The sequence below is a fragment of the Coregonus lavaretus genome, assembly GCF_964263955.1.
Source record: "Coregonus lavaretus genome assembly, chromosome: 28".
Lineage (NCBI taxonomy): Eukaryota > Metazoa > Chordata > Actinopteri > Salmoniformes > Salmonidae > Coregonus > Coregonus lavaretus.
This window is the reverse complement of record NC_140015.1, coordinates 23,857,094-23,867,958: the sequence shown is the minus strand read 5'-3', so window position 1 is coordinate 23,867,958 and position 10,865 is coordinate 23,857,094. Positions and strand designations below refer to the sequence as shown.

At 40.8% G+C, this 10,865-nt stretch overlaps 1 protein-coding gene across 2 annotated transcripts; it reads right to left on the bottom strand.

Moving 5' to 3' along the window:
- Positions 1-2,192: 2,192 nt before the first annotated feature.
- Positions 2,193-10,695, bottom strand: LOC311104375 (uncharacterized protein). Of its 2 annotated transcripts, none has more exons than XM_084146191.1 (6): positions 10,606-10,695; positions 6,060-8,107; positions 5,641-5,734; positions 5,499-5,548; positions 5,143-5,214; positions 2,193-3,559 (listed from the first exon to the last, which is right to left on the bottom strand). In XM_084146191.1, the coding sequence occupies exons 2-5, from the start codon at positions 8,103-8,105 to the stop codon at positions 5,173-5,175; spliced, it is 2,232 nt and encodes a 743-aa protein (XP_084002317.1). In that variant the 5' UTR covers positions 8,106-8,107; positions 10,606-10,695; the 3' UTR covers positions 2,193-3,559; positions 5,143-5,172. The 2 variants fall into 2 exon arrangements, with proteins under 2 accessions (XP_084002317.1, XP_084002318.1); XM_084146192.1 differs by lacking the exon at positions 10,606-10,695 and adding an exon at positions 10,322-10,592.
- Between the last annotated feature and the right edge of the window lie 170 nt (positions 10,696-10,865).

Genomic DNA, 10,865 nt, shown 5'->3' with positions numbered 1-10,865 from the left:
TGATATACTGTGGGCGCACTTACATGATTTGCAACGATGGTGTTTGATCTATACTGCCTGGATTGATGCTGCCTGTTTGGCGGTGCATGTGTGCCTCAGATGTGCGACATCTGATTATGTAACAGAGTATTTGTGAGGGCACCCCAAGTGGTACATGACAACAGGGTCATGTACAGACCCCAAGTGGTCTGTACATGACCCTGTTGTGCATCCTTTATTTTGTGATCCTGGATGAGGAGATTCTGAGTGACCTGCAAAGGTATTGTGCTGCTGTGCTGCAGAGATAGTGGGAGGGATTTAAATCGAATGAGCCTGTCAGAGTCCTGGGAGCTGAGATAACACAGCGCCCAGAGCTAAGGATGCTGCATGCAAAGAGAGAGCGAGAGAGAGAGAGCGAGAGAGAGAGGGAGAGAGAGAGGGAGAGTGAGAATGAGATGGAGGGAGGGAGCAGGAGAGAGAGAGAGGAGAGAGAAAGAGAGGGCAAGAGATGGAGAAAGAGAGAGAAAGAGTGAGAGAAGTGTGGGCCTTAGGCATAAACACTATAATGGGACAACCTAGCGTGACAGCGCTCTCCCTGTCTCTATTAACTTAATCTCTAAAATAAACAAGAGCGATTATTCATCTTAGATACAGCTAAAACGCCTGTCCTAACAAAACACTTGATACAGAGTTAAAATGAGAGCTCTCATAGGTCACTCCATTCACTGCAATGGCCCAAAGTCTAACAAGGTTAGCGATTATGAGGCTGGCATTTTGCTGTGTTTAAAACGTACACCTACGACATATGCATTTTTCTTATACCCAGTCAACATTTGACAAGGCTTTAATCATGGAACTGCCCTAGTTACAGCATTATTTGATGTGTTTTGCTGTGTTTACAACTTACGCCTACGTTATATGAATATCTCTTATACCCGGTCACAGCATCATCTGATGTGTCAACTTGTTGGGTTCCACACATTGGTGACAGAGGGCAGGGGTTGGGGAAATACTTACAGTAGGAAAAATTTGAAATGTCATGGTAATTATGCAAGAAGCAATATTTCCACTGTCATAATGGCTGAAATAAAGCCCACAGTATGTTGGATGATGAAAGTGTTTCATAAGTGTCCAATGAGGCATAATACAAGTTTGGTATTTTCCACCAAACTCTTCAGCATCTGTCATCTTCAGACAGGCATCCAGCATCATCAGAGGCCTACAAGTGTAGGATCTTAATTTGATCTATATTGTCACAGCAAAATAATCCTGCAGCAACTGGATTTTAATGTTTTAATGTTGCTTGATCGATGGTTAGGCTATTAGCTGGCCAAAAGTAGGCTACATGAAAAGTGCAACTGTTAATATATAACAGAGTGTTAGTGTGGGTTTTCAGTGAATTTATGTAAATCACAAAGTTCATCGGCACTTCCTGCGGTGCAGGAGCATTCTCAGCAACAAAAGTGCAAAAATTAAGATCCTACATCTGTATGCTAAGGGGTCGAACTGTTAGCATATGGAGCTGCCATTCCAAATGTTTATCCATGTGTTAACCCTTGTAATAAAAGACAGCTAAATATAGTCTCATCTTCAATGGGGAGCAAACACAACAGCTGTTTGAATATTCTCTGTGAAATTGGCTGCTTAAAATACAGAGATTTGCTCAGTTAAACCTTCTGCATGGAGACAAAGCCACAGCTCTCTCTCTCTCACACAGGAATGGGATGCCAGTCTATTTTAGCAGGTGGGAACACTGTTCTATTCTGAGTTCAACAAGGTGAGATACAAGGTGAGAAATGCTCTGTGAGCAGCACCCACCAGGTCAGGATGACACCCAGTTAAAAGCGAGGCAGACACGTGCAGTAAAATGCTGAGAGCAGATTCTTCCTGATAATAGAGGTAGAGGAATAGAAGAATAGTTCACAGGAGTCTGAACAGTTTGCAGAAGTATTATTCATACAAGGAGAGGATGAATGGTTCAACCTGACCGTAGCAGTCTAGAATAGGGCAGTTATCTACAAGTACTGTACTTACATGAAGAGAACATAAACATCACGGATACATCGACTTCCCTTTGTTGTATGCTACTCAAATTCAACATATGTTTGAGCATTTTTATATAGAATATCTTTACCTAACCTGTCCCACTGAATCACAGCCACATCTAATAAGAGAGATTAATTATGATAAAAGTGATCACATGCTAAAACAGGTGACGTACACAGGAATGTCAGCTTTTATTCAAACATGTGACAAAAAGGCAACAGGTGCAAGCTGTTACAGACAATTAATTCCATGTGTTAGACATCTCTTCCTCACACATATGTAAGACTGGAACACCCATACATTTCCTTAATGGACTGCATTAACAGAACCCAGTATAAAATCATAAATCTCTGGAGCCAATGATATCAAGTCAAATTCAAAATCACTTCCCACTGGGCACAGACGTCAATTCAACATCTATTCCACGTTGGTTCGTGGTTCCACATAATTTCATTGAAACGACGTGTAAACAATGTTGATTCAACCAGTGTGTGCCCAGTGGGTTGAATGTACCAACCTTTGCAAACTTTGTGCAAAACAGACATAGTACCTTTTCCTCATTGAGCAGCACTACCACCATGTCAGTTGAACATTACTAAATAAATATGCACAACATGATTAAATCATAAATAGAAAATAAATATGTCTTTATGATTGCATTTAGATAGGCAGCCTGATTCTGATATTTTTTTCACTAAATGGTATTTGGACCAATCAGATCTGAAAAAGATATGATGTGAAAAGATCTGATGTGATTGGTCAAAAGACCAATTAGTGGAAAACATATCAAAATTGGGTTGCCTGTGTAAACGCAGCCATAGAAGCCGTTCTGTAGATCCATCACTTCCTCTGTTGCCATTTAGTTACGAATGATTACCAAAGCATACCACCAGGATAATCTGAGATGCAAAAATACATATAGTAACATACAGAAATGTGAATCCATATAGTAACATACAGAAATCTGAATTTCAAAGTAGCAATCTTGCAAAACAAGTCATATTATCAGGGGTGTGACTGGTTGGCCTTTCAATCACTGTTAATTAGGATGAATACTGAACTCAAATATTGTCCTCTCAAGGTTCCTATCAAATAAAGGTTCCTATCAAATAAGGAAACAATAGCAAGTCTGTCACACATGGTGAACATAACAACAAAAACATGTCAATCATCATTTCAGTATTAAAAGGTAAAAAGACCAAACATAGATATAAAACAGAGGACCAACAGTGATACATTTGGTCTTTCAACAAAGCAAAACAGCACAACAAACCTGGCGACGCAACTGTCAAGCTTCTACAGTGGAGACAGGCCAAAAAGACTACGACCATCTGGAGGCAGACACACAATAAGAGCATTTGGCTTCATTGGTACAATCAAATCAGAATGATTATTCATACTAAAGTAACATGGAATCAATGTAAACATTCAAGAGATAAAAGAAAACATGAATAGAATGTTGCAGTTCTTCCACAGCCTCTGCTCTGGGGTGAAGGAGAGTATCTATCCGATGGCTGCTGCCAATGTGGTTTAGCTGTCAGGGAGACACAAGGGACAGTGACACACTGTTATAGAATTGGGGTAAAAAGTATCAATTACTCAAGTTTAAAGTACAGCTTACATAGAAGCTAGGGTCACACATTGAGGTGAAACTCTTACAACTCCCTGAAAAAGACATGGGTGTGAAAGTACATATTTTCTGCACCATATTCACTCATTTATCTCTTGTGAAGCCTGAAATAAATAAATAAAAATGTTACAACTGCAGAGCCGATCAAATCAGTTTCAACATGGTAGGTTATGAATGTTAACCCAGAGGCCCTTGTAGCATATTGAGGATATTCTTTTAGCACAGTGGGCAAAGCAGTCTCATTGCTTTTTCACACCTTGTTCTGCCAAGCGTCCCAATCACTAGGTAGGTTATCATGTTCCACACAGCTCATCTCACTGAGGGAGAAGAGAAGGTCTACCTATGAGTGCCAAGATATCAGCTGAATTTCACACTCATCAACAGCAGAGCGACTGTCTGTACCTCTAAACCTTCCTGTTACGATTCTTAAATTGAATTCAAACCTCTTCAAACTTCAATGTAATCATCATGGCTTTTCTGCCATTTCTGTTCACATTCCATGTCAAACTGACACTGTCGATTGTGTGTGTGTGTTCTTTAATCAACTAATAATCCAACTTTCATTTGGAATCCTTTGAAAAACATACACAAGTAAAAAACATAGTATAAAATAATAAGTTAAAAAATATAATCTTGGCAGCGGAGGGAAAATGTTTAAGTTTTAAAGCTAATTTCCTGTAATTCTACACATTTTGCCATGGAGCTTAAATAAAATGTTGCTTTTTAAAGCAACATTTATTCTGCAATTGTATACATGTTGTAATGGAGCTGAGAGAAAATGTTGCAGATTTTAAGCACATTTCCTGCAATTCTACACATTTTAACAGATTCGTGCTGTATTCCTATGCTCAAACATTATAACAAAATCAATGGGGGCCTGATTGTCTAGCTCAAAGATTATAGGCTATTATTTAAAAATATATATGTCCATTATATTTTCTACATATTTTCTATTTGGTTTTAGTCATTTAAATGTACACAAAGCATTTTTCTATCCCAAACAAATAACAAATAAATGCAAAGGATTAAAAATGTCATCCCACGACCCACCTGGACCCCTGCCGCAACCCACAAGTGGGTCCCGACCCAGTTTGGGAACTACTGCTCTAGAGGATCATTGACACGAACTTGCTTGAGTTTGATGTCACTTTGAACAATAGTGAAATCTTACCCTAAGTCCTGTTTTTAACATACTGTGGGTAAAGATGCTCAACTTAATTAGTGTATTTAACAAGAGAGGAGAAAACAATCAAATCAACACACTATTAGGGAAGTTATTTGTTCCAAACGCTAAAACAAGCTCTAACACAATGCACTACCACAGATCTCTCACAGTCTGACTGATGAGCATCAATGACTAAATACCATTCTATTTACAAATAACCCCAGAGTCCTTCCAAAGGACACACATTTAAAGTTAGTACATTTGAAACCGTCTGGTCTCAAATGATGAATGTAACATGTCAAGGGCATAGAAAACCACATACCTTCCATGGTGGCCAATTCCTTCTCTCCTGTCATCTGTTGTCTGGCATGTTCACACCTCTGAATGATTTATTCTGGAAAGTAAAAAAGTGCAATATTTTAGAAACACTGCGCTAATAGCCTAGATCTCAGATCAAAAGTAATGATCTTTAGGCAACACTTTATTTTAAGGATCCATAATAAACCATTTATAAGGCATTTACAAACCGTTTGCTCACCATTTATTAATCATTACTGTCATGTGCCTTTTACTGAGGAGTTAGTAAGATAGCTATTCACAAATGTATTTATATTTCCTTAAACATCTTGCACTTATTATTTTACCAGGTACTGCTGGAAGGACAATTGTTACAGCTACCTTGTGCTTTGGACATCTCATGGAGAAGTTTTCTTCATTAAGCACACAGCCTGCAAAGATAGATTGAAAATAAAGCACTTAGTCAACACAATGATTCTTCATTGACATAATTGTACATAGGCAGAGCAGGACAGCTTCCGACCTGACTGAGCTGCACAGCTGTAGTGGTACTTATTGGGGCACCCTTTCTGGAAGCAGCCCATGGTTGCACCTGCTGCGTGGCATGTGGAACACACCTGGAGAAGAAACAAACTGTAATTTGAGAGGCCAAGGACACAGTGAAGGAGTAAGGCATTGTGTGTTACCTATTCACAAGCATAATGGTCCTCTGTCTATGTGAGCTACTTCAGTTTGACCTTGTTTACATATTTTGATAAAGTGAGGCAGACTGAAGCTACATATGCATTTCAGGAATGTCAGAAGACACCAATGCATTTTGATTTAGCAGACACAGTAACATGATCATATTTTCTGTTATGTTCTTCTCTATGTTGCACTCGAAATACGCAAGCACAAATGCACATTATCTCGAACAAAGACGTAGCGTTGAATTTGACTCACTGTTTCTTGGGCGAACCTAACAGCCTCCTCCAAGCCGTAGAGCTTTCCTTTAACTAAGAAAACACCTGTGGACCATATGCCACAGTCCTCGTGGATCCAGCATTCATTGGTGTTGTGGGGCACCACTGGCGGACTGTGGCCGTCCACCACGCAGCCGTTTGTTCTGAGCTTTTTGGCTGAAGACAATGTGGAGCTTTCACAATCACTGACAATGATGCAGCAGTCATCTACAGCGTCTATTCTAGGCACATTGCTCAGTTCATGTAACCCATTCTTCTCTACCTGACCACATAGGCCTATCTTACAATCTACAGACAGTTCACTGTCCTTGTGTTCTTCCTTTTGGGCCTGCTGTTTGCCTTGTTCCTCCAAAGCAGGTCCAGTTGGATAGTAAGGCCCGTGAAGGTCCCCTAGGCCCACAGCATTAGCAGACCCACCACACAGGCAGCACACCATTAGGGGCTGACACTTACTCTTTGAGCTGAGGCGACCCAGACGATAACAAGACGTCTTAGGAACAACACCAGACAAAGACCCAGACCCAGTTGGTTGTTGTTGCTGTCCTTTGTTCTGCCTCACATCCTTTTCCTCCTGCTGATCGTTGATCACTGTACAAGCAGAGTACTCTCTCTGCTCCATGTGGACAAAAGGGCAAAAGTTCTCTGATTTATTGGCCCTTTTGTCCTGCTTGTAGTTTGCATATTTCAGCTTGATTTCTGCCTCTTCATGGGAGAACATGGAGGATGAGCCAGCTTGTTTGTGTTTCTCCCTCCTTCGTTTTGTTTTACTTGCTGCTGATTTTCTACTACTTGAGGCCTGCTTTGCTGGGCTTCTCTGGTGGGTTTTCTGCTTGGTTCCTGACCTTTTGCTCCTGGGTGAAGAGGGCTTTGTCCACTCCTGTTGGATGTCTTCCACATGTATGGCCTTGGGCCTTGACTCTGTAGCAGGTGATGATCCTCTCTGTGGCCTTCTAGAGGAACGTAGGCTCTCAGAGGGGTCCTGTCGAACTGTCCGACGGTCCACATCAGAGTCATCAGAATCTACTACACACCTGTACAGGTAGACAGTTGGCTGTAACCAAGACTCATCCTCTGAACTAGATGACTTCTCCTTTGAGTCCATTGTGTCGACAGAATGTTCCTTGGATAATATTCTACTCAAGTTTTTGGTATGGATTTTTGAATGATGGCGAGTGACATTGTTGGTGGGTTTCTGAGAGCTGACCCCAGGCTGTATTGTTCTAGAATGTGGAGAAAGGCTTTTTTTTACAACATTACTAGCTTCACCTGTCAGCCTTTTCTCATTCTGAACATCAACAGGTAAACTGGGAATCTTTTTCTTTTCATTGGTGATGGGAACTTCAATGACATCACTATCATCACTTGAGATATCCACAGGAGAACTGACAGATTTCCCATACAAAGCAGCTAATTCCGACAAGTTAAGAACAGGTTTTGCGTTCACCGACATCTCCTCTGTGCTTTCAGATGAATCCTCTGAGTATGTATTGTCAGGACTGGGTGAACTCAGTGTCTGGGGCAGTAGAAAACAACCTTTAGCTTCACCCAAAGAGACAGCGCCAGGGGACGGAGAATCCACTAAGGGACTAACAGATCCCCTGTCTAAATAGTCCTGAGGTGAGGGTGCTTCCTTAGAACTGGAAACAAGCAAAATGACATCAGAGTCACTCTGACTCTCTTCTCCCTCAATACTTTCAGAAATGGGGCTCTCTGCATTTAGGCTCTCTGTAGGGTGTGGCTCGTACAACCCTGAGTCCCGTAAGCTTCTGTCCATACCATTATGTAAAAGGGGGGAGCGAACACAAGTCCTAGTCCCGTAGGAGAGTCTGACACCTGTGTCTGTTAGTGTTTTCTCAGAGAGGAGCTGCATGCAGGGCATGGACACATGGTCGTCAGTGATGCTGTGCCATCTGGGCTTCTTCATCAGGTCCAGAACCTCTGTGGTCCTGGGATTCAGATGACTCTTCCCACATCTCTTTGAGAGATCCAAAGCCATAGGAAGAGGGTCTTGAGATGACAGCTCCATAACTGTAAGACAAATACAGTCATAAAGACGGGTAAGCCCATACTCTGAGGTTATTCAGTAGGCAAACTTCAAGCCTACTGGCGTTTTTCCTATTTTGTTGCATTACAACCTGTAATTTAAATTGATTTTTATTTGGATTTCATGTAATGGACATACACAAAATAGTCCAAATTGGTGAAGTGAAATGAAAAAAATTACTTGTTTCAAAAAATGCTATAAAATAAATAACAGAAAAGTGGTGCGTAAATATGTATTCACCCCCTTTGCTATGAAGCCCCTAAATAAGATCTGGTGCAACCAATTACCTTCAGAAGTCACATAATTAGTTAAATAAGTGTCACATTATCTGTCACATGATCTCAGTATATATACACCTGTTCTGAAAGGCCCCAGAGTCTGCAACACCACTAAGCAAGGGGCACCACCAAGTAAGCGGCACCATGAAGACCAAGGAGCTCTCCAAACAGGTCAGGGACAAAGTTGTGGAGAAGTACAGATCAGGGTTGGGTTATAAAAAAATATCAGAAACTTTTAACATCCCACGGAGCACCATTAAATCCATTATTTAAAAATGGAAAGAATATGGCACCACAACAAACCTGCCAAGAGAGGGCCGCCCACCCAAACTCATGGACCAGGCAAGGAGGACATTAATCAGAGAGGCAACAAAGAGACCAAAGATAACCCTGAAGGAGCTGCAAAGCTCCACAGCGGAGATTGGAGTATCTGTCCATAGGACTACTTTAAGCTGTACACTCCACAGAGCTGGGCTTTACGGAAGAGAAAAATGCCATTGCTTAGAGAAAAAAATAAGCGAACACGTTTGGTGTTCGCCAAAAGGCATGTGGGAGACTCCCCAAACATATGGAAGAAGGTACTCTGGTCAGATGAGACTAACATTGAGCTTTTTGGCCATCAAGGAAAACGCTATGTCTGGCGCAAACCCAACACCTCTCATCACCCGAGAACACCATCCCCACAGTGAAGCATGGTGGTGGCAGCATCATGCTGTGGGGATGTTTTTCATCAGCAGGGACTGGGAAACTGGTCAGAATTTAAGGAATGATGGATGGCGCTAAATACAGGGAAATTCTTGAGGGAAACCTGTTTCAGTCTTCCAGAGATTTGAGACTGGGACGGAGGTTCACCTTCCAGCAGGACAATGACCCTAAGCATACTGCTAAAGCAACACTTGAGTGGTTTAAGGGGAAACATTTACATGTCTTGGAATGGCCTAGTCAAAGCCCAGACCTCAATCAAATTGAGAATATGTGGTATGATTAAAGATTGCTGTACACCAGCGGAACCCATCCAACTTGAAGGAGCTGGTGCAGTTTTGCCTTGAATAATGGGCAAAAATGCCAGTGGCTAGATGTGCCAAGCTTATAGAGACATACCCCAAGAGACTTGCAGCTGTAATAACTGCAAAAGGGGGCTCTACAAAGTATTGACTTTGGAGGGGTGAATAGTTATGCACGCTCAAGTTTTCTGTTTGTTTTGTCTTATTTCTTCTTTGTTTCACAATTTCTTTTATTTTGCATCTTCAAAGTGGTAGGCATGTTGTGTAAATCAAATGATACAAACCCCCCCAAAATCGATTTTAATTCCAGGTTGTAAGGCAACAAAATAGGAAAAATGCCAAGGGGGTGAATACTTTCACAAGCCACATAGGGCAGAATTTCAAAAGCAGCTTTTCTACATAATAGCAACAGATGTAGGATTTTAATTTGAGGCAGTTTGCTACAGAAGAAACATAATTGTGAAGCAACAGGAAATGTGAATTATTAGCTATGTGGATTATAATTAATGGACATGTTTTGTAGGGAGTGATACATTTTTCGTTTGGGCAAATCCTGTCTGACATTTTAAAGCTAAATTACAAACTTTAGAAGCCTATTTAAACCTCGAATACACTATTATGTTTGTATTTCCTGCTGTGCAGCAAAATTCTCAGCTACAAAATAGTGATCAAATTAAGATCCTACATCTGTAGTATTACTGCATCACTATAACAACAATGTATCGTTAAACCAAGCATTAATATTATTATTGATGATTTTTAATTTGCAACTCGTGACAGCAAATTCAGTCTACAAAATGTAAGGTCGCATTGCGTGATAACATTTCGAGATAATAATTCCGAAATTTATTATATCTCTGTCTAACGTCGTTACTAGAAATGGGAGCTGCCCGTTCAACGTAGTACCCGTACCTACCCTTCGTCGTTCCTTGCTGCAGGTGAGTACACTGATGATGGTAGCACTAGCTGGCTAGTGGCTAGCTAGCTACTTGCATCCAGGCCTTTGTAAACAGTGTGTAAACAAAGCCGCAATTTAACCACAGCTAACGTTAGCCAGCGACTGTGTTGACAACCCGACTTTAGCTAGCTAGCTGGAGTTAGCTCGCTATTCATCCATAATAACATGCGTTATAACAAACATGTTGCCGAGGACCCCTTATATTGGGAAATAGTTGTAAATCAACTAACTATTTTACCTACCTTATTGAAATTAATAAAGTAAGCTGAAGGGGTGCTCCCTTTCCAAAAAGGGCATCTCGTAGTTTACTTGCATTGGTGAAGAACTCAGCTGGCAGCTGGTGGTAAACGAGCAATGCATTATGGGAGATGAGAGTTGTGTCAGTTTCATTTGATGTGGAATTTAACAAATATTTGATAAATATTGATAAATGTATCCATTTTCATTCATGATAACGATGTTTTTTTTGTTTTTTTTCTTCAAAATAAAATATTATACATTC